Source organism: Apodemus sylvaticus, chromosome 1 (genome assembly GCF_947179515.1).
Source record: "Apodemus sylvaticus chromosome 1, mApoSyl1.1, whole genome shotgun sequence".
Taxonomy (NCBI): domain Eukaryota; kingdom Metazoa; phylum Chordata; class Mammalia; order Rodentia; family Muridae; genus Apodemus; species Apodemus sylvaticus.
Window position 1 is genome coordinate 18,201,502 of NC_067472.1, and position 23,763 is coordinate 18,225,264.

The window sequence follows — 23,763 nt, forward strand, 5'->3', positions numbered from 1 at the left end:
CCGGGCTGTCGCTTACCATCCTTTGAACCAAGGCCCTTTCTCCCTTTGTGTTTCCACATTTCCATCTGTGTCTATCTGTCCTGGCTCTGGTGCTGTAGGGAATAGTACTGAACTGAGCTCTAATGATGACGGCCACGGGGAGACAGGAAAGTCACTTGGTTTCCCTGACAAGTGGAACACAGCTTAGAGGGAACAGTGGGTCTTGCTGCCTGTTTCCCTCCACTCAGAGCCTTTACACATTTACTGCCATCTTTTGGGGGATCTTTTGCTTAGAGAAACTTCTTCCTGTCCTTTAGGGTTCAGCTCAAATACTTGGGAACTAAGGAGTCTACACTTACCCACAAACCAGCTGAGCATGTTTAAATAAAATCCCATTTTGTAATAATTTGTCAGCTAGTGCTCCTTTTTTTTCCCCTCTTAGTTGCAGACCAGAGAGCCCACAGTGGTGTTTACATGTTACTATATCCCCACGCAGAACAAAGCCCCGTCAATACGAGGAAGGTAGGCATGAAAGAATGGGGGACGGGGAGGGGGGCGAGAATCTCAGTTTGATAAGCAACATGAACCAGGAAATAAGAGGGCTGAAGATTCCAGGTTCCTAAGAGTGTGCCTAGAGGCAAGCCAGTTTTGAAGAACATCAGGAGAACATGCAGAACCTCCTTGAGAAACCCGAAGTCTTGAAAGGAGTTAGGTGCAGGCCACATGTATCTGGGGAGGTTAAAACATAGAACTGAGGTAAGCTACAATACATAGTATCTTTTGAACAAGAGAGAACTCCTGAGAGATGATAAAAAGAAGTGGAATTTCACTGCAGCCTGTGGGATTTAGATTAGATAAAAAGACAGCCTGACCACGAGGGCTGGATGGCCTAGAAAGGAAGGCTAAGTCTAAAACCAGAAAACACTAGGAATTAGAATCTCATTCAGGCTCCTTAATGCTCCTTTTGGCCCTGGTTGTATTGTTATCTATTTCTTTTGCCAGACTAGGCTGAGGGATGGAATGGGCAGAGAGAATACTGCAGGAAAACATTATAATGACCATACTGAAAAATATTAAAAAAATAAACCCACATTTTTGTCATCATACATAGTTATTTTCATTTTTCTTGTTTCCCTTTATTTTCCTCCTGTGCATGACAGACCCTGCATTGTCTACTGTTGGCTATGGCGATGCGGAAGATTCACAGCTCATTCCAAACTTCACGAATTACTTAGCAACACTTAACACATTTAATAACATCTAGCCTTAATTTTAACCAGTGCCCTTCAATATTGTATCTCAATGTCACTAACTGAAGCCTTGATGTTTTGACAGGCCTCTACTGGAATTAACCAATGAGATGATAATTCTTCCTACTGAAAAATCTCACATTAGAATTTGGGGTGTGAGGTAAAACACTGACTTTTAGATTATTCACCAGTGAAAAGATTACAATATGTAAGTGAGGCAGGAGCGTTTCCTCCATGGTATGAAATCCTTTAGGTAAAGATCCCTTGCGAGAAGACCCAGGATTGAAGAGGGCACACCTTGCAGTCCCATAGTGGATTGTCACCATTGTATCCTCAGGCTTTAGGGTTCAACTAAAACGTTTAAACGAAGAAATGAATGAGTAAAGACTGCAATAGGCTATTTTTCTAGCCATGCTAGTCTGCAGGTGGAGTAACAAGCGTAGGTGGGTGGTGTTGCAAAGAGCATGCTACTACTTGGCAATGCATCGTTTAAGAGAATTAACCATCAACACTCTAAAGCCCATTCTGATGTCAGAATACAGTTTCATGCCTCTTCTGTGTCTACACAGGGTTAGTTTTCTCTTAAAACAGTCTCCTAGGGAGTAAACTGTATGCTAAGTAAAATAAACCGCAAAGTGTCCATATCACAAACTACACTTCCTACAGTTACAATCTTGAGAAAACTGTAGTAAAACTGATATATGAGACAATCACTCTAGGGATTATACTACAATATTAGATTTGTAGATCATAGCAGGATCCTGTTTTTTCCCCTTTATTTTCTTTTAAAAAATGTAAGGCTGTGCTTATGTGCAGTTATGTATTGAAAATACTACCCAAAACATAATCCACACATCAAATGAGGTACAATAAAAAAGGAGGAGTGGCCCCTGGTTCTGGAAAGACTCAGTGAAACAGTATTCGGCAAAACAGTATTCGGCAAAAAAAACGGGGAAGTGGGAAGGGGTGGGTGGGAGGACAGGGGAAGAGAAGGGGGCTTACGGGACTTTCGGGGAGTGGGGGGGCTAGAAAAGGGGAAATCATTTGAAATGTAAATAAATTATATCAAAAAAAAGAAGAAAAAAGAAAATACTAGTAAGGATTGTTTCATGAGAGGCAGGGGAGATGGCTCGGCATTTAAGAGTATTCTCTTTCAGAGGACCTGGGTACCATTCCTAGCACCCATATTAGTTGCTCATATCTGCCTGTTCTAGGTTCTCATCTGATGCCCTCTTCTGACCTCTGTGGGTATCTGCACACACACTGTGCACATACAGACAAGCAGGCAGACACACATACACATGAAAATAATTTTTAAAAAGGTTATTTCATGGTAATGGGATTCTTTTCAGATATGTTCACATTTTTTTCTGTTGTTTTATATCTAATTTTTTCTACATAAAGTATAGAAATCTATAAACTTCAGTACAATTCATATGAAAGCAAAATATGTCATTTAATCAATTGCTCTGACTGTGTTTCTGTTGTATCTTATCTTATCCATTATAGCATTTTTATCTTAATGGTTTTTGTATAGGTTTTTGTAATGGTTCTTGTCTTATACATATATTTATATATTTAGCTATGACTCATGAATTCATTGAAAGTTATGGGGAATAATGTCATTGAAAGTTATGGGGAAAATGAGTTAGCCTGCTTTCTAACTTGCAAAAAAGAAAATTATTCCTGACCTTAGGTTTTTGGCTTCTGGGAGTAGATTTTATACTTCATATACTCGGTCTGTGTGGTATAGACTGGCCTAGAACTTGAGGTCCTTCTGTCTCTATTTCTGAGTGACTGCAGGTTTGCATCACCTTGTCTTAAAACAGCATTTTGGATATTAAAAACAATTGTAACAATTGTAAAAATTGTTTCTAAAGAAAGAGAAAAGCAATATAGGTAGTATTTTTCCTCTACTATTTAAACTTTAATATGTCTTGCTCTATAGTCCAAGGTATTAGGTTAAAGATAATAAAAGACTCATTTACTAGAGCTCTGCAGAACTCGTCTATTAACATTATATTAGATCCTTGGTAATCCATTCACCCTTTTAAAAACCATTTATGATGTACTAAGCAAGACATGGTGGTGAATGCCATAACTTTGAAGGCCAACACAGGGAGACTCCTACTTCATATCAAGCATTTAACAATAGACATGATGAACTGGGGATGGGGGATAGCTCAGGTTGTAAATGCTTGTCTCATAAGTAAGATAACTTCAATTCTACCCTTAGGATCTACTTAAATAGCTAGGCCCAAAGAAAAAGCTAAGTATGGTGGCCCACACATGTAAGCCCAACGCTGGTGAGGCAGAGGCAGAGAGGCAGAGGCAGGTGCCTTCTCAGGGCTCACTAGTCAGTCAGCCTAGCTTAGTGGGCAAACTCCAGGCCAGTGAGAGAGAGATACGGCCCTCAAAATAAGGTGGACAGTGTTCCTGAGGAATGACACCCAAATTTGTCCTCTCATGTTGAAACACACACATAAACATGCACATTCATCTAACGAGTTTGGATGAATACAGCAGAGCTTCACAAGAGATGATTCTAGAAAGGGTATCCCCTAACCTGAGTATTAAAGAGGGAATTGGTACTGGGTAGTCAGGATGTGACTATGCAGTCCATCCTATTATCACACAGTATGAGACAGGGGACAGAGAAGGCATAGCCCTGTGCCGCTGTGGGCACCTAAAGCTCTAGCAGAGAGTGGGAAGTGCTGAGGCTTTAATGTGGTCAGACATTGGTCACCAGGGTACCGACAGCCCCATCTCTGCTTAGACTCCACTCTTTGGATGGTGGAGGCTTCCAAAGGGTTTTAAGCAGAGGATTTAAAACCTGGAGATTATTTTAGTGACACTAGAGAGGACAGACTGTAGGAAAACAATGGTTTGAAGAAGCATAACTTCTTAGGAGACATTTTCACAAAGGGGCAATAGCTAACCAAAGCTAATACTTAGCACTTGTGATAGGTACTAAATCAGAATTACAATGCAATAGTCTTAATATGCTCAACAGCCTTATGACTAAATACTATTATCTTTGTTATATAGCTAATGAGATAGATGTAGGTAAGTGATTTGGTCAGAACCAGTACCATGCTAGTATCTGGCACCATACTTTCTGCTGTTAATCTCAGCCTCAGTTGTTTAATGTCCATCTCTTCAATTGGATTGAAGCTTCCATACAGACAAGGAATCACATTGGCAGTATTAGCCACTGTGTCTACACCCTGAGGACAAAGTAATTACTTGTTGAATGCAACACTGAATGACCTACACGGAAGAAATAGTGAGATAAATCCTGCAGATTTAAGAGTCTGGATGCAATATTGATAACTGGTATTTTCCTAAGGAGAGACCAGAGTTCTCTTGCTATCTCTTCACATGCACTAAGGACAGGTCACATGGGGACATAGAAAGAAGGAGGCAGACAGATGCAAGCCACAAAAAGAATCTGTACCAGGAACTGTGCTAGCCAGAACCATGAGCTGGGACTTCTTCCATCTAGTATAACAGGAAGAGGGGTCTCTGTTGTTTAGGCCATCCAGTCTACAGGATTTGGGTATGGCAGCTCCTAAGGAATACACCAAGACAAAGAAGAAGGAAGGCCCAAGAGAGGAAGCTTGAATCTCACTTAGAAGAGGGAATAAAACAGTCATAAGAGGCAGATGGGGGAGGGAGCAGGGAGGGAGAAGGTGGAGACAGGAATTGGGGGTTCAGGATCAGGTGTGGGAAGGACAAGAGAGATGGCTAGATGGTCATGGAAATTATTGGAAATATACAACGGACAGGGGTGAAGAGGTGGGGGGCACCTCCAGGATGAGACAGAAACCTGAGATAAGGGAGTCATCCAAGAATCAATCAGGGTGACCTTAGCTGTGACTCACCCACCACACTGGGGATATGGAACCTGAAGAGGCTACCTCCTGTAGTCAAGCAGGAACCCCAGCGGAGCAATAGGGACACCAACCCACCCACAAAACTTTCAACCCAAAACTTATCCTGGAGGCATGGGGGATGAAGCAGAGACTGAGGGAATGACCAACCAATAATGGGAGCAATTTGATACCCATACCACGGGCAAGCACCAATCCCTAACACTGTTAATGATATTCTGTTATGCTTGCAGATAGGAGCATGTTGTCCTCTGAGAGGCTCCACCCAGCAGTTGACTCAGACACAGCCAGACAGGGGATGGAGCTTGGGGACGCTCATGGAAGAAAAGGACGAAGGAGTGCAGGCTCCAAAGCCAACAGGAACTCCACAGGAAGACCGGCAGAGTCAACTAACCTGGACACATGAGGCTCTCAAAGTCTGAACCACCAACCAAAGAGCACACACAGATGGGACCTAGACTCCCTGCATCTATGCAGCAGATGTGCAGCTGGGTCTTCATGTAGGTCCTGAACAACTGGAGCAGGGGCTAATCCACAAGCTGTTGCCTGTCTGTGGGCTGTGTTCTTCTAGCTGAGCTGCCTTGTCTGGCCTCCATGGGAGAGGAAGTGCCCAGTCTTGTAGAGACTTGAAGTGCCAGGGTCGGGGGATATCCGGGGGCACCACCTGCTCAGAGGAGAAGGTGTTGGGGGATGGGGGAAGGATGGTGGGAGGGATGGCTGGGGGGACAGTGAGCAGGATGTAAAGTGAAAAAGTAAAAAATATAAAATTAAATAAAGACAAACAAAAAGATTAATACGATAAGGATGAGTAATGAAGGAGAAGTTTCTGTCTTGGCACACTGGAGGGACTATGCTGTCTCTACTGGAGGAAACAGAAGAGGCATTTGCAGGGGTCAGCGAACAACCCCAATGACTTTGTCTTCACCTTCAGTCAATATAGAAATGTGAACTTCACATTTTTACAACACTTACTCAATGCTTACTTATAATTACACAGAAGTCTCTTGTTCTGAGGAAAGCAGTTAAGAGTCATTCCCTGCGGTCAAGGAACTCGGTCCTGTGGGAATAAATACCATTCCATTTGTGAAGCTGGCATGCCCATTGGAAAGCCTGTTTTCCTTTTCTCTACCCCTAAAGATTGGCAACCATTAAGTACAAGGATAGACAGTATCTTATACAGAGCAAGAGCTGTGGGTCATGTGATCTGCACTTGAATCTGGGTTATACGGGCTCAGTGGCGATCTAGGAATGACTATCTGAGCCTTAGGGTCAGTCCTTGTAACTGTAGAATCAGATAAGGAAAGGTGGATAGGATCCTACAGTGGAATATATGTCAGTGGTTATTGCAATTATTAAAGCTGCATTCATAACCCAGAGAGAGGAAGGCTGTGGGGAGTAAGTCAGGAAAAAAGCTGGTTTTTACCAACATACTAGGCGGCAGACATTCTAGGTCGGAGGTCCAAGGTTAGCAGGAGTCAGAGTAGCAGACAAACAGGCTCTGGACAGCTACAGACTTACCTGGTTCAACAACAGTTCAGCCAGTTACCGTCTACGGAAAGTTAGACGGTACCCACTCAGGAGGGCTGTTCTGAGTATAACAAAGGCTTGGCACGGTGCCTGGCAGAAGTGTCACTCAATTAATGGCAATGGTTGCTCCTTTTAATGTAATCTTTCCCTTCTTTTGCCTCCTAAGGGATTTGTCTAGATGGTTAAGTTACTTGAGATTTGAGGAAGTGTGGGAAATGGAGGAGCTATTAAAGACTAGCTTAAAAGTTATTTTTGAATATAAAGAGAAGCAGTTTAACTTGGCTTGCTTCTTCTAACATGTGGTGGATGCATAAGTCATAGAAATTGGCCACTGTTCTAGGGCTTAGAGCCTGATATAACCTCCCTTTTAATGATCCCTTGTCTCCCACCCAAAGTAGGTCTTCCAAGAAGTGTTAACAAGGGTTCTCTGAGGGTGTTTAATTCTTTTCCCACTCTAATACAAACTCAAGTCACCGGAGGGCCTGTTAAAAGTGCAGATTTTCATCTAGGAGAGTTAGAGTAGGGTATGGAATTCTGCATTGCCAGTGAGCTCCCCTGTGACTCTGAAGGATGGCGTTCTGAGGACGTGGCTAGGCGCTGAGCAGTCATAGAAATATCGTTGGCGGCGTTGGCCTAGTGCTTCTTATCATGACCTACTTCTCTTTAATGATCTACCTAATAACAGACTATTCATAGAATACGGAAAAAAACTTGTTTCGGACCAGATTCGGAAATTCTGCATATGAACTCATTTCAAATCAGTATCAACTATTTTGAACAATTTCCTGGAATACCAAGTTTGCTTCTAAAGACTGCTCTTATTAACCTTGTATACACCACATCCTGTTCAGTTCCTGAAGGCAGTCTTGCTTCCACTGTTACCTACAACTGCGTATCAAGAGATACTAAGGGGATGAATGAAAGGAACCATAGAGTCTCATCAAGAAAGTCTTCTGGTCAGAGGCTGTACTTCTAATGGGATACTATTGCAGGATTTTTCCCTGTCCAGTCACATTAGGGCAGTGGAAGGCCTGTGATTGGACAGGAAAAGGGAGGTGGAGCTAGGAGCTGGGGAGACAGAGAGGTCACAGGAGAAGGGAGGAGAAAAGAGATGGCTTCTGACGTGGACCTGCGTGGCATTTACTAGCCACAAATATGTTTTTATAAGGTTGGAAATATTGGGATAAAGCTTTTATCATTGCCAATTGGCTCTAAAATTATTGTATTAACATCTTGTAAATTATAATATTATTTATACATAAATTTGATTGGTTAATTCAGCTTTAGAGTTTTGGTTTACTTGGTTACTGGAATGTGGGTCCGTCAATTACAGGGGTTTATGGTGGAGAAGGAACACAGCTGGGATGCTGTGGGAGTTAGCTGGGAGAGAAGACATGATGTTGTGGCCTGGCAGGGCAGGAGGGATGGCCGGCTCGTTTTTCATATTTCCCACAACAGGATACCACCCCTTGAGTGGTTGTTCAGAGGTATCCTGGAGAACCCCACCCAAACACTACAGGCTACTGCTATTGCTCTGACTGCTCACTACAATTTTATGGTAAGATCCGATTGCTGAAGACACCATATACTTTGCTCACAAGCTATGGAGGGAATCCCATTGGTGCTGACTAGGAGGCTTCCTTGTAGTTATTTTCAGAGTATTGGAAGATGCTATGTTGGTTCCTGGAGAGGGGGGAGCCATCAGCAGTCTTACCCAGCTGTGAACCTTGTGAGTCGAAATAATGACCTGTTGTGGTAGGATGCCTATGGCTGCAATAGTGGCCTGCCTGCTATAGGGGTAACACACTGCTTTCTGATTGGACTTAAGGTCCACTTTACAGGAGGAAATGTGCCTGGTCCTATAAATCTGGTCAAGAACTCATTGTTAGAGAGCTCACAGGCCCTGGTAGGGGAGAGAAAACCCACCACCAATTATTCTGCTAAACAGAGTTAGTATCAGACTGCCCTTTAAATTTGTGTCTCTATCAGTAGGATAGCATAGCTCTCCAACCTTATCGGTGAAGATTCTTTGTCCAGTAGATAGTGGTTAATGCAGAAGCTTACAACTGGTCCAAAGTACAGAGAACAAATGTTAGAGCTGAGTGCTCAGCGGGATATCTGTTATCATCACACACACCAAGGTTCATGTAGCATCCCAGAAGAGCAGGCAGACACATTGTAAAAGTCAAGGCTTGGGGAGGACCAGAGTGAAAGTGTGTATCCGGGACACGACAGGACCACTGCATTCATTAACTCACAGCTGCTGATGGGACAAGATCAAGCCACTGATCACTTAAACCTAGGGAGGAAGAAGTTCGGAGCCCCCACCTTTAAGCCGATGTTTAAGTTGAGCTATAGACAGTTGATGGCTTTGGAGGCAGGAAGGTTCAGTTTTCTTTCATGGTATGACCCCTGATAGGCTGACCCTATTCTTGTGGATATGGGGGAAAAGAGGACAAGACATTGGGAGAATTGGTATGCGGGGTGGATCCAGGAGGAGTTAAGAGAAAGAATGGGGCTGAATATGATCACAATACCTGATATAAAACAGCCAAAGGATAAATTAAATTAATTTTTAAAAATGTCTTCCGGCACTACAGGACAATGCGACACTTCCCCAAACTAACTGGAGTTGCTCTCAGTAGAATGGTAATCCTTGGTAAGTCTCAGGGGAAAACTCCAAGTGGGAGAGAATGGATACAGAATATGGCAACCCAGGTGCCAAGCAGAGAGGAAGAGGCCGGGGGCTCAGGCAACTGCAAGGAAGACTGGCAACAGGAGACTGTGTTCTGAATATTCTCAATGGTGACCCTGGAAGTAGATCTGATTAAAAACAAAAAGCATGTGGCAGTTCTGGGACAGATGTGATGAACAAGGGTCAGGGCAAACACAAGGCCTAGAGATCTGGCTAGCTCTAAGGTAAGCAGGTGGATTTTTCTTGAGTGAATTTGTACTTGGGCCCAGAAGGTATCATTCAAAGAGAAACCCAATAAGAAGTCTAGCACCATTCAAGTTGCTGTGGCAACATACTTGAGGTTAGCAGGGATGGGGAGATGGTGTTGAAAGAAACCCATTCATTTGGTGCAAGTTTTCTCATCTTCACTATGAAGAAGTGTTTACTTAAGTAAATTTTACCTAACCCTGCTGTGAAGAGCAAACACTCTTGCCAGTACAAACACTCCACTGCAGTGGCTAACTCTGAATCTCTGACCTGGCCATTTTGTATGTCATTTTGTAAGTTAAAAGTGGAGAATGCTTCAGGAGCCCGGTTCCTATTCCCCCTCACTCAAAGGGGCAGAACTAGAAACGCTGGAGACCTGTGTTTCTGCTCTGTGTATGGAGGCCGCTGTCAGCAGTTGGAGCTGTCCAGCAATGGAGTTCATTCTCTTTGGAAATGGTGAACTTCCACCTCTAGGAATTTGGGGCAAAGACTATGGGACTCAGTAGAACTCTGTAGTGTGTAGTGAGGTATGCAATAAACTCCTAAGGCTCTCCTGGGCTCAATCTCATAATATCTGGCACCTGGTAGACCCCAGAAAGAATTACAGGTGGGAGAAAAAAATGGATCAGAAACATGAGTTAGCTGGTGAGCCTAGTAAAAGTGGAAGAGGCCAGGGGCTCAGCCAACCAGCTGCCAGGCAGGTGGAGAAACACGAGATACCAGGGAGCCAATAGCTGGCCTTCCTGGGGTTTTGGCTCCGTAGATCAGAGGTATTGCTTTGGGTACCTGAAGCATCCCAGTTATCTTTGAAGGGGGATAGGAGCTGGGGAAGGATAAAGACCACTGCTCACCCTTCTTAAACTCCTCCAGTACAGTGTCCAGCCGGGTATCATTGAAGACGCAATGCAGAGGCCTGTTGTAGAAACGGGTGACTGTGAGCAGCGGGGTACAGTCGTCTGGGTCAACAAAGGCCAAATCTTTGACGAACAGAATGTCCACAATGTTGTGCCTCTGGTCACCCTCATACACCGGGATGCGGGTGTAGCCACTACGGAGGATCTCGGATACAGTGGCGAAGTCAAGCACGGCGTCGGAGCGCAGCATGAAGCAGTCCCCTAGAGGGGTCAGCACCTCCTCTACCACTTTGGTGCGCAGCTCCAGGGCACCCTGGATGATGTTAAGCTCTTCCTTCACCAGGTCGCTGTAAGGATCGGCGGCCCGCAGCGTCTCCAGCAGCTTCTCCCTCGTGTAGAAGGTGCTGATCTCCTGGCGCAGAGCCCAGTCCAGGAGGCGGCCCAGCGGGTAGCACACCGGGAAGGCGGCCGCCATGAGGAGCCGGGTCAGGCACACACTGTGCGAGGCGATGGCCAACCCATGGCGCGAGCACACGGAGTACGGACAGATCTCAGCTCCCAGGAATACGGCGCCGGTGCACACGAGCGCCGGCAACCACGGGAAGTGAACCCCCGCCTCGCCGGAGTCCTCCCCGGGGTCCCCGACGCCCGGCGGCAGCGAGGCGTACAGCCAGCCGGCCAGCGCGGCATTGGCGCCGGCTTGGCCCAGGAGCAGGGTGCAGAGCAGATGGGTCCCCCTGCCGCGCACGGCCTGCACGCGGCGCGCCTGCTCCTGCTCGGCGGCCGAGCCACTGTTCCGCAGCACCCGTAACTCCACCGGGTCCAGCGAGAGCAGGCTCAGGCGCAGGCCGCTGAACAGGGCGGACAGGGCCAGCAGCAGGAGCGCCCCGAGCGCTCGCAGCCACGCGGGCGGCAGCAGGTCCCCACCCGGGCCGTAGAGGCGCGGGCGGACGCGCAGCAGGAAGCCGCCGGCCGCGCCGTGGTGGTGCCAAGCGCGCCCGTCCCAGGCGCACAGCGAAAAGAGCTTCCCGCCGCCGCCCGCGCCGCCGCGCTCCGCCTCGCCCTTCCGCAGCTCCCGCACCCGCACCTGGACCAGGGCCGAGCCCGCCACGCCCCCGGGGCGCAGGGGCCCCAGGACCTCCACGTCCGACGCCCAGTCGCTCTGCTCTCGGCAGCGCTGCGGTCCCGGGGGACGCGTGGGGACCGCGCTGGGCGCTGCGCCGCTGGCGCTGGGGGGTTCCTCGATGAACACGAGCCGCGGGGCCCAATCGCCCGTGCCGTTCTCCCCCGGGGCCAGGGAGGGTGCGGGCACGGGCGCGGCGGGGACTGGTGGGCCGGGCTGGAAGTAGACCCGCAGGAGGAAGCTGGTGCCTTCGGCCGCCCGCAGGGTGCCCCCCTCCAGGGACACGCGGCCTCCAGCAGTGTCTTCGGGTCGTAGACCCAGCAGCCAGGCAGCGGCGGCCGGGGGCCGAGGGGACAGGGAGAAGAAGAGCAGGAGTACGGCGCCCCGGCTGCAGCAGTCCCGGAGCCTGACACCCAGCGCTGCTGCCGCCGCGGCCGCCGCCGCCATCCTGCACCCGGCGCGGTTGCACGTGATACTGCAGCAAGCCGAGCGCGAGCTGGAGGGAGGGAGGAGGAGCTGGAGCCGGGAATCCGGCCCCAGGCAGGTCACCACGTGTGCTCCCCTTGCGCGCGTGGGCTGGAGGCGGGGGGTGGGGGAGGTGATGGTGGGAGTGGTAGGAACCCTCCCGAGAGGGGTCCCCTGCGGGCGGCTGGGGATGGCCACGCACCATCACAGTGCCTAGACTGGATACACTTGAGTGTATCTGAGCCCTGGGAAGGCTGGGTATAGAGCATGGCCTCTTACATCTGTCGTTCCTCCTCTTCAACCTCCCCCCATTCCACTCCCTTCCCTTATGGCGAGTTCCTGGCAGTAATTCCAAATTGCATGCTCACTGCTTCCTAATCGACCCAGGAAATTTCCCAGCGTTTTCCTTCTGTCTCTCCTGGTGTTGTTGCTTCTAATTAAAAGATATTCTGATGGTTGGGTCTAGGAAATCTGTGAAAAAAATTGGCCTCAATTCTAGCTAATCTTTCCTATTGTAAAAATTTCCAAATTGTTTAAGATCAACTCCTTGTTAAGATACCAATTGGTTCATCCATAAATTGAAATGCATTATGGGACCGTTTTGGGATAGAGTACTGTGCATCCAGGAAAAGACTGTACAATACCCAATGTCTATGCAAAAGTCACCAAAACAATAGAAAAATAGTAAGGTTCAGAACAATGATGCACTATACCACTTTTGTTAAAAGTATTCAAGAGTAAAGTCTATGCACGTGCTTGTGCATGTCAATATCAGGTTTCAAATGGGATGTTCAAGAAATATAATAACAGGATTACTATCGACGTACAGATTAACAAGAAGTTGTTTAAAAAATTCACAGAAGTACCTCTGCTTTTCACTCAGTTCCTTCCACGGTTTACATCAAAAGTAGGAAACCCGATATTGGGGTAAAACTCATATCATTTTGTCATATCTAAATTTGTGTAACCACCATCACCATAGTAAAAATACACATCTGACTCTTCGCCAGCAAGATCTGGGAGATATTCCTCCACTGAATCGCTCACGTTATTTCTATCCACCATCTGCTAGTATTGCTTTATTTTTATGCCTCGATTCTTAAGTGTATGTAGCAAAATTCACTTTTTTTTGTTATATTGCTATGTATGTCCCATTATGTTTTGAGACTGGGTCAAGCTTACTAGATTGCTAAGAATGACCTTGCACCCCGGATTCCAGGATTAAACATATGTGTCACTATTCTCTGCAATGCTAGATACATGTCAATGCATGTTTAGTACCCATCATAGTAAGTAGTTCCATTCTGGACTGGGGATGTAGCCTGCTTGCCTAGCACACAGTAGGTCCTGGATTCCTCCCTGCCTCCCCTCACATGCACTGGAGAGGGTGGTTCCATCATCCACCTTTCCCTCTGCAGTCTCCTTTTCCAGAGAATCATATGAATGGCCAGCGAGCAGCGTTTGGAAGCTGCTGTTGCTCACGGTGTACACTTAACATTCATCCAGGTTGCATTTGCCAATAACCCATCCATTTGTAGATGAGCAGAAATGATTATGTGGATAAGACACAGTTTGCTCATCTAGTTAAGGGGTAATTGAATTACTTCCCTTTTTTGGCGATTCTAATGAAAAGCGCTAGACATTTGGTAGCAGTTTTCATCCCTTGGGTAACTATACCATAGATCTGTACAAGATTTAAATAATCATTTATTCTGAAGTCACATCTGTGTGTGTGTGTGTGTGTGTGTGTGTGTGTGCATCTTTGTATGGGTACACGTGTGTATGTGTGTGCCTGTACCATCCATCTTGTTTTGCTTTTGAGGCAAAGTTTCTCATTGGTTTGTCTAATTCTGCTGGACTGGCTGCCCAACAAGCCCCTAGAATCCTCCTGGCTCCACTTCACCAGCACTGAAATTCCAAGCAAATGTTAGCAGCCCCCCCCACCCTTTTTATATCTGGGGATCTAATTCTAGCCCCCATGCTTCCTGGCAAGCACTTTACTGGGTTATATCCCCACCTCCTGAAGTCACATTTTTCAAGGTTCATTTTTATTTTATTTTGATACTGAGGATTAAACTCAGAGCCCCCTGAGTGCTAAGCAGCCCCTGTGCTACAGCTCTGGTTTTGCTTTCAGTTGACAGATGTCATTATTTATGGGGAATGGTTGGTACAGGTATAGATATGGAATGATCACATTAAGGTCATTGCCATCTGTCACCTCAATTATCTTTGTAGAAATGAAAGCACTTAAAATCTTCGCTTAATGTTTTGGAGGTGTTCTGGATATCAGCACCTGGCTTATTCCTCCCACCGAGCCGTCACTTTGTAGCCATTGAACAACTCTGAGCTGTCACTTTGCAGCCATTGGACTCTGAGCTGTCACTTTGTAGCATCTCCTTTTCTAGGTCAGCCTCCTCAGTGGCTGCTGATAAACACCATTCTACTCAGTGTCCATCAGTTGGAACTTTCCTTACCTTTCTTTTTTTCTTAGATCACATGTGTATTTTTAGATTTTGCATGGTTTATTTGTGTGGTTGTGACACACACACACACACACACACACACACACACACACTATATGCATGTGGGGGTAGGTGGCGGCCAGAAGAGAATGTCAGACCTTCTGGAGCTGGAGTTACAGACAGTTGTGGGCTGCTCCACATGGATGCTGGGAACTGAAGTCTTCTCCTCTGAAAGAACAACAAGTATTTTTAAGGCTGAGCCACCTCTCCAGCCTCTCACTTCTCTCTTCTAACCGAGCTCCACTACCCATTAATCATGGGACTGTCATAAAGTAACCCAAATATAATCTCATTTTTTTTTCTACTCATGAAAACTACAGGAAACAATGTGCTTGGTACAGGATAAGAGCTCAACACATGATAACAGATTTTATTATTAGGAACATTAATAGAGTTTTTTGGTAGTTTTAAAAGAAGTATGAAATCGCTTCTTGGCCTTTTGGCTAAGATCAAGTGTAAAAGTAGTATGAAAGGGTTAAAATGCATGGGGTGCCCACCTGTAATACAACCTTACATCTGTCTAACTAAGGCTCTGGGGACACCAATGAAGAGGGGAAGATTGTAGGAAGTAAAGGTTCAGGGTGTCTGCTGCCAGTTAGTGTTTTCTACATATGACAGGGAAGATGTACCCCATCAGTCACATCTCAGCAGTGTAGTTCCCTAAATGAAACCCGAGAAATGACAGTCTGTATGGGGAAGTCTCACAAGGCCCTACCCCTAGATGAAGAGCAACAGACAATCAATGACTGTTGAGAGGAGAATGAGGACCTTGATAGGCTATCTAATCCATGCCCATTAGCTCTAAAGGTACATACATGTGAGCAGTATTAAATAAACTCGGAAAATTGTACTTATATACTTATTTGTTATGAACAATATAATTCTTATATTAGCAATGCAATAACAACATAATAACAATGATAGCTAAAGAGAAAGAGGCTATGAATTTGAGAGGGCGCAGGCTGGGGGTGGGATCTTCACGGAGGGGGTTGGTGGGAGGAGAGGAGGAGGAATATATGAATAGTCCACATATTTGAAGCTTAAAAAATAAGTTTAAAAAAGTTAAAAGCAATAAAAATATTAAAAAGAAATGGAAGACACAAAATATTTTCCCAATTCTTCAAATGCATAAGCTATTCTACTTACATCGTGTGTGTGTGTGTGTGTGTGTGTGTGTGTGTTTAAGTTCACAAGCTTTTCTCTCTATGTAGACCCAAAGTTATACATTCTTACCAAAATCTCTCATGTCTCTCTTGGCAAATTTCTTTCCTCTTCAACCGAATTTTCTAACACAAAGACACTGGTTTATCATAAAGGTTCTTGCACCTTTATTAAGCCAAAGACTTGATCATCATAACAGAATCACCTAACACTTTTATCAAGTGTACACGAGAGGCCCGTGAAGTAGAAATAACTATGTCCATTTTACAGGGTAGGCTAAATGGCTAGTAAGACATTTTTGGAACTCTGTTCATGTTCCTTCCACCATGAAGAATGGAGCAGCAAACAAAATGAATTCTTCCAGAAAGATTAGACTAGGGATTTAAATCCTAGATTTCTGATACATGAGCTCATGATAATAAAATTTTAACACAGACGAGCATGAATAAAATAAATTGTAGAACAACCGGAGATAAGTGTGCAATCTTCAGGCATATTCTTTTGAAAATTTATACACGGATAAGAAAAGCACACACACTCGGGCTCCCTGTATTTTCTATATTTTCTAGTTATTTACGAAATTCTACTGTTTCTGTCACTTAACAATTCCAGATCTTTCCCTTTGATGTAAAATTCTTGCAGAAATAATAATGCTTGCTCTTAGCCACTTCTTTTCTGCTCTCAAGTACCCCATCAATGCCTCAGGCACACAAAGTGTGAGTTTTTCTGCCAAGCTACATTGCAGCCCCTCACAAAAGTCAGTTTAGAGTGAGAAGAAAGGGAGAGGGAGAGGGAGAAGGAGAGGGGGAGGGGAGGGGGAAAGGGAAGAGGAGGAAGAGGGAGGGAGAGATGGGGGGAGGGGAGGAAGAGGGAGGGAAAGGGCTTAGGGAGGGGGAGGGGGGAATAAGAGTGAACTTGTTCCTCTGTCTCATCAGATCTATAAACAAGTGTTAGGCTTAGAAAATCAATTAGTTTTCTGAGCCCAGTTCCTCATCTGTGAAATGAATTTTCAGCTCTCCAGCCCTTCGTGAGTCAGCATGTAAGGGCTAATGACCCCCAGGTGAAGATAATCTAGAGAGACCGAGTACTTTTCCTTTAGCTGAGCATGAGGTCCTGGAAAAGTACTGCGTTTCCTGGGCTCTGCTATAACTGCAAGGATCCTTGGGGGCAGGTTTAGCTATCCTGATTGTCCTAAGGAGGAGCCTACAAAAATAGCTCCCAGAAACCAATGTCCCCTGTCTTCCTTGTTTGTAAGGTAACAATTCCCCACTTCCTAGAGAGAGGGAGGAAATAATATTTGCCTCCAATGCCATAAATGTGCTGTTTCAGAACAGACTTACTAGAATGCTTAGCCGCATGCCATTACTTGCTCATCTTTGAAAAACAACAACAAAAAAAGTGTTAACTCACGAAGTGCTAGGTCCTGGGTTCGATGTTGACACCATCCTCGACACACTGGAGCTTAGGTTCCAGAAGACAGGCATGAATGGAAACTACTTACTAACTGAACTAGGGAGATATTCAAAGTCCACGGAGTGATGTATCTTCAAACCCATCTGCAGAGAAGAGTCTAGAAAACGATGTCTCAAAATGAGATGTAGTGGAAACAGAAGTTTATAAATTTGGAGATCAAGAAAAAATATTGTCTTCTGTCTTCCATTTCTTTTTATAGTACTCTTACAACTGTGAAACATATTAATAACATTCCTAATGATAATCTGTTAACACGTTCCCTCTGCATCATACCCATCATCCTTATGACCTTCATAATAATTGAGAAAAAAACTATTTGGTTGGGTGAGTCTCTGAAATACACTGCTAATGAATCTGCATTGAGCCTACAATTAAATTTTTTTACATCTATTTTTGTGTGTTTATATATGGGTGGGTGTGTCCGCCATAATGCGCATGTGGAGGTTAGCGGACACCTTTCAGTGCAAGGGTTCCTCAGATCAATCCCAGGCTGTCAGACCCAGTGGCAACCCCCTAAACCTGTTGAGCCATCTTGCCAGCCCTCCAAAGCCTATGGTTTATTGTTTTTATATTTAAATTTATTTTTAAGTGTGTGGATACATGTGTGTTTCTGTGTGGGAAGACTGTGCACTTCAGTGCAAGTGCCTGTGGAGACAGAGAGATGTTGGAGTCCCTGGAGCAGGACTTACAGGTGGTTACAAGCCACCTGAGATAGGTGCTGGGAACTGAACTCCAGTCCTTGGCAGGAGAAGTACATGCTCCTGACAACGGAGCCATTTCTCCAGGCCTCCTTCTTTGATATTTTTAAAAATCAGCACACAGTTCATGGATTTTTTGTTTATATTATCAAGCATGTATATTATTGTGTATTGCTCATATTTAACCTTCCCATTAACCTCTCTGGACACCCCTTTTCTTTCCCTCTCTGAATCTTCCTGACCCCAAACAGTTCCCTTCTTTCATGCCACACATGCATATACTATGTATATTTAGATCTAGATTCCACATGGCATTTCTCTTTCTGTGTCTACTTTGTTTCATGTGAGGATCTCCAGTCATATGCATTGCATTTCAAAATTATTATCTTTTTTCTATGGGCAGCTAATTAATACTCTATTGTGGTTGTACCACATTTTGTTTACCCATTCATCAGCTAGTGGTCATCCAGGCTGATCTATATCTTGGCTATTATGAATAGTGACACAAAAATGGGGATTTTTTTCAGGTATTTCTGAGATATGCTGACTAAGATATGCTGACTTAGATTCCTTTGGTTAAATATCCAGATTTCCACCAGAGATTCGCCTCCACACACTGCCTGACAAGTACCATCCACCCCATTTGTCATTTGTTTTTTTTTTTGTCGTTTGTTGTTCCCCTCTGACAGGGCAGACATGGAAACTGACCTTACCTCATGTGCAAACTGTTGCTTGTATGCACCCAAAGATATGTGTGTACACACACACATACACACACACACACACACACACAGACATACACACACAGACACACACACAAAATGTGCAGGAGGGAATAAATAAATAATGAATACATGCAAATAAAAAAATAAAGTTAGTGTCTTAGTTTGGGTTTCATTGCTGTGAAGAGACACCGTGCCAAGACAACTCTTATAAAGGCAAAGATTCTACTGGGGCTGTCTTACAGACTTAGAGTTTCAGTCCATTATCATCATGGCAGGAAGCATGGCAGCCTGCAGGCAGCCTTGGTGCTGGAGGAGCCAAGAGTTCTAACCTCAATCCAAAGGCAGCCTGGAAGAGTTTCTGTCTTCCACAGGCAGCCAGGAGGAGGCTCTCAAAGCCTACCCCCCACAGGACACACTTTCTCCAAAAGACTACACGTATGTATTCCAACAAAGCCACACTTCCTAATAGTGTCCGTGCCTAATAGCCTTTGCATGGGCTAAGCATGTTCAAATCACTATAGTTATGAATATGGCATGGAAATATCAGACAGCATTGACAGAAGGCTTACTAGGCATTAGGTATAAAGTAACTCAGTTCTTTTCAGAAAAACCTTTAGCATAGGTATCATTACCATTTCTATTTGTAGCAGAGGCAAGTTTAGCTAGAGAGTGATTAAATACTTGGCTGATCAAGATTTCTCCGTTACACACAACATTTTACACTATGTCATAACTGTACCATCTACTGTGCCTTTTGTTCATTTACATATATAGTTTTATATATGGTGTACTTACAATGTCCTTATAATTTTAGTGTTCCCTCTTTTCCTTCCTCCCTCCATCCCTCCCTCCTTCCCTTTTCCCTTTGTCATTCTTTATTCTTATTCTACATTTTAGGAAACAGTACCTGGCTAATAAACAGAAGAACGATCCCTCAACAATTCTTTTCTAGCCACATCCTGTTCACAAATATGTTAATGAAATTCTCAGATGACTTTACAAGAAGACATGTTGCAGAACCTAGGGCAAGCCAAAGGAATATAAAACATTAGGAATATAGCAAAGAGACTGACACTCGACTTGGAAAAATGTCAAGTACAGGTACTTGGGGAAAAGTGATTGGAAGGAAAAGGTTTTCCAGGGAGGGCAACATCTGCAAAACAGTAATGGTTGTAGAGACCCCAGGGTGATGCTCAACAGCAAATCAGACACAAGATTGCTGTGTAATATTGTGAGAAAACTATGACACTGGCCTCTTGTCATAAAGCAGGGAAATAATGTCTCTTTCCATCTGGCCGTGATGACAGATAGCACCTGGGATGCTGTTTTTAGTTTTGGACACTTCATTAGGAGAAACTTGTTGATTAGCATTTGGGAATTTGGAGGCAAGAAACAAGAACAATTAAAAGCATTTATTAGACGTGACTCACCCGTTCAAATCTAGTGGTGCGGAGGGATAATTCAGCATGAGTGGCTGAAAAACCAAAGTCTCTTCATTTTAAATTGAGCATAGAATCATGGATTGTTGAACTGGGGAGGGACTTCAGAGATGGCTTTTGGGGACCTAAAAGTTCTTAGGCTAAAATTCTGTTATCAGGGAATGTTGCCCTTTGACTATGTTTTGAACAGACATCTAGAAGGTTTCTCAAAGCATAGACTTGATAATATTAATATTGTTTACCTGTTTTAAAACTTCAGTAGCTTCCTACAACATTTTAAATAAATTCATCCATGTTTCAGGGACCCAGAAGATTCTGCTGAATGTCATCTTTACCTGAATCTTGACTTTGGTGACTAACCCTCCACCCTTCAGTTCTCCAATCTTTTGCCTCCTTAATGGCTTCTAGAACTCCCCATGCTCCTAGTTCAGCTTCTCAAGTTGTGGGTTCCTTCCCATGTCTCTTCCTTCAGTGAGTATCGCATTTCCTGTCTCCATGTCTATCCTATTTATTGTATCATCACACGGTGTAATTTTCATTTTTATATCTTTATTCCTTGAGAAAAGACCTTTTTCTTTTTTTAAAAAATTATTAACCATTTTATTAATTTACATTTCAAATGATACCCCCTTTCTGGTTTCCCCTCCACAACCCCGTCCCCTTTGTGTCTATGAGGATGCACCTCCATCCACTCTCCCACTCCCACCTCACCACTCTAACATCCCTCTATGATGGGATATTGAATCTCCACAGGACCAAGGGCCTTCCTTCCCATTGGTACCACATAAGGCCATTCTCTGCTACATATGCAGCTGGAGCCTTGGGTCCCTCCATGTGTATTCTTTGGTTGTTGGTTTAGTCCCTGGGAGCTCTGGGTGATTGGTCAGTTGATACTATTCTTACTATGGGGTTGCAATCTCTTTCATCATCTTTTGTCCTTCCTCTAGTTCTTCCACTGGGGTCCCTGGGCTCAGTCTGATGGTTGGCTGTGAGTTTCTGCATCTCTATTGGTCAGGTGCTGGTAGAATCTCTCAAGGGTCAGCTATACCAGCTGTCAGCAAGTGCTTCTTGGCATCTGCAATAGTGTGGGGGTTTGGTGTCTCCACATGGGATGGATCCCTAGGTAGGGCAGTCTCTAGATGACCTGAGAAAACATCTTTCTTATCTCATCCATTCCTGATTACAGAGTTTAGCAGGTGACATTAGTTAATAGTGTATTCTTACAATATTCCCGACATTATTCACTGTTTCGCAAGAATCAACCCATTTATTACAGAAATCCTATGCAGTAGCACTATCATTGGCTCCATCATAACAGGCCCACAATACACAGAAACTAGGAGGCAGAGCTGGGATTATATCTTGACAGTAAGTTGCACAGGGTCTGAAGCTCAATTACTTGTATAGTTATATGCTATCTTTTCCCCAGTGAAGAATTGAAGCAAGGAATTCTTCTCCACACGTGGAAGTTCATCAGTCATTCTTATTGTAGAAAATAGAAAATTTAGGGAGGATAGTTGAGGAATGAGCAACCAGGATCAAAATAGATGCAGAACATACGAAGGAACTAGAGTTGTGCTTTGTGTGATACAGTCTTGGAAGAGGCACGTAAAACAAGAGTTGTATTTACTGGTTTATTAGGAAGTGGAGAATTGGGTTGGAAGAAAGGGGTCGGTAGCAAGCACCTTGAAAGAGATTATTTATCAGAAGTCAAAACATAATCTTATAATTATTTTGGAGTGAGACTTGAGAAATACTTGCTTAACTAGGAAAAACAGGCTACTGTGTTTCCAAAATTGAGCCTTAATTTTTTTTCCTTGGGATGGAACCCAAATCTTGTGTGTGGTGTACATGTGCCACTGAGCCACACCCTTGATCTTTCCAATGCCTTTTGAAGATGAAAAATTCAAGGGACTTTGTGTCTATTATCTGTGGAGGCAAGGTTATGGGATCCAAGGGCAACCCTATGTTATACGACAGAAAGGTATTTTGATGAAGGAACATGATAACATTTTAGTTCGCATGCTATCTGCTGCTATGCAGAGCGAGTTTGTAAATACCCTGTCAAAACTGAGAGGCTTTCAACAAGAAAGGCATGGAGGTATATTGAAATTATTATTCATGTAGGTGAATATTATCACCAACAGCATTTTTCTTTTGATTAACAGGAATGAAAACATATTTATAAGGAACTTGGTTAGCTCACTATCATGGCCTTGGTTTCTTCACACACAATTTCCCTGTATGAAGAACTTGTTTCCCTACAAGTTCTTTTTTGTTGTTTCTGTTCTCCATTATTATTATTTTTTGACAAATTCCAGAGTAACATTTATAAAACATAGACCTATTGTCCTGTTTTGGACCTTCCAATGGTTTTCTATTGCTCATAGAATGAAATGTGAACTACTTACAAGGGCCAACCAAAATCCTTCATGGGTTGCTTTGTCTAGCCTTCTGTTTCATTTCTATTTATTAGTAAGTGGCAGAGCTGAGATTTGATCTGAGAATATGCTACATTCAGAACCAATATTATTTTAAAAAGTGTATTATTATTTTTTGTGTATGAGTGTTTTGCCTATGTGCATGTATGCGTACCAGCTGGGTGCAGTGCCCACGGAAGTCAGAAGGGCACTTTAGATCCTCTGGAAATGGAATTATAGAGTAACTACGTGTGTGCTTGGGAATTAAACCCCAGTCCTCTGAAAGAGCAGTCAATTCTCTTATCCACTGGGTCTCCTCTCTCATTGCAGAGACAATAATCTCTCCCTGCCCTGAGACAAAGTTTCTCTCTGCAACCCTGGATGTCCTGGAAGACCAGGCTAGCCTCCAATTCATAGAGAATCACCTGCCTCTGCCTCTGCTTCTGCCTCTCCAATGCTAGGATCAAAGGCACGCATCAATAATCTTTCCTTCTTTGCCTCCGTTGCCTCAGGATTCAGCCATCTTGAACACATTTTCCAGTTTCTTCTATTGGTTACATGTTCTCTTGTCTTCAAGTTTTGCCAAACATTGCCACATTGCTGCTTCTGCCTGAACACCCCAACCCCTGTTTTCCACCCTCTTGCTTAAAAATCACTCTCTTAAGCTTGTTTATTGACAATAGACAGTTTTCTAGGACTTTATACTACTTGATTTTTCTTTTAAAAAATACTCCGTTGGTTTTGAAGGTGTGATGGGTAAGCTAAATTTTGTTTCTCTCTAAACATGGTAATTTGTCCCTAGTCCTTATCCATTAAACTCATGCTACAAAAGCAGTCTTTCAAAAAAGAAGTGCTTTCATAATGTTATCCATCAGATTTCATCTTGGAACATTCATCAAGATGCTTCTAGTGATTTTCCTCATAGTGAGTCAAAATCCTCTGCCTTATGTTACAACAGATCCCTGTCTCTTGGCATCTAGCATTCATTATATAGATATTTCCAGCTCATGACAGTTCCATTTATGGTGTTTTGACTTTGTGGCAGTGAAAAGTGATACACATATTCATTAGGCTGATTTGGTTCAGAAGGGTATTTCTATGTTTTTCATGCTGGTCTTGAACTTGTTATCCTCCTGCCTCAATTTGCCAAGTGCTGGGGTTAGAGAAGTACAGCCATTGTGCTTGGCTAGTACACTTTTAACTTTTATTTTATGGGCTAGCAATTTGTGGCATTGCGTCAGGACAGCTAGCTAGGAAATAGAGGTGACATAAAAAGGTTCTGATTTTCTTTTT

General features: G+C 44.1%; 1 protein-coding gene across 1 annotated transcript in view; it reads right to left on the bottom strand.

Annotated features, from left to right (window-relative positions):
- The window catches only part of Cnnm1 (cyclin and CBS domain divalent metal cation transport mediator 1), a 56,724-nt gene extending 44,700 nt beyond the window's left edge, over window positions 1-12,024 (bottom strand). Inside the window, exon 1 of the mRNA XM_052185542.1 lies at window positions 10,442-12,024. Coding sequence (XP_052041502.1) covers window positions 10,442-12,014 — 1,573 coding nt within the window. The 5' untranslated portion in view covers window positions 12,015-12,024. The remainder of the gene's footprint in view (window positions 1-10,441) is intronic.
- Between the last annotated feature and the right edge of the window lie 11,739 nt (window positions 12,025-23,763).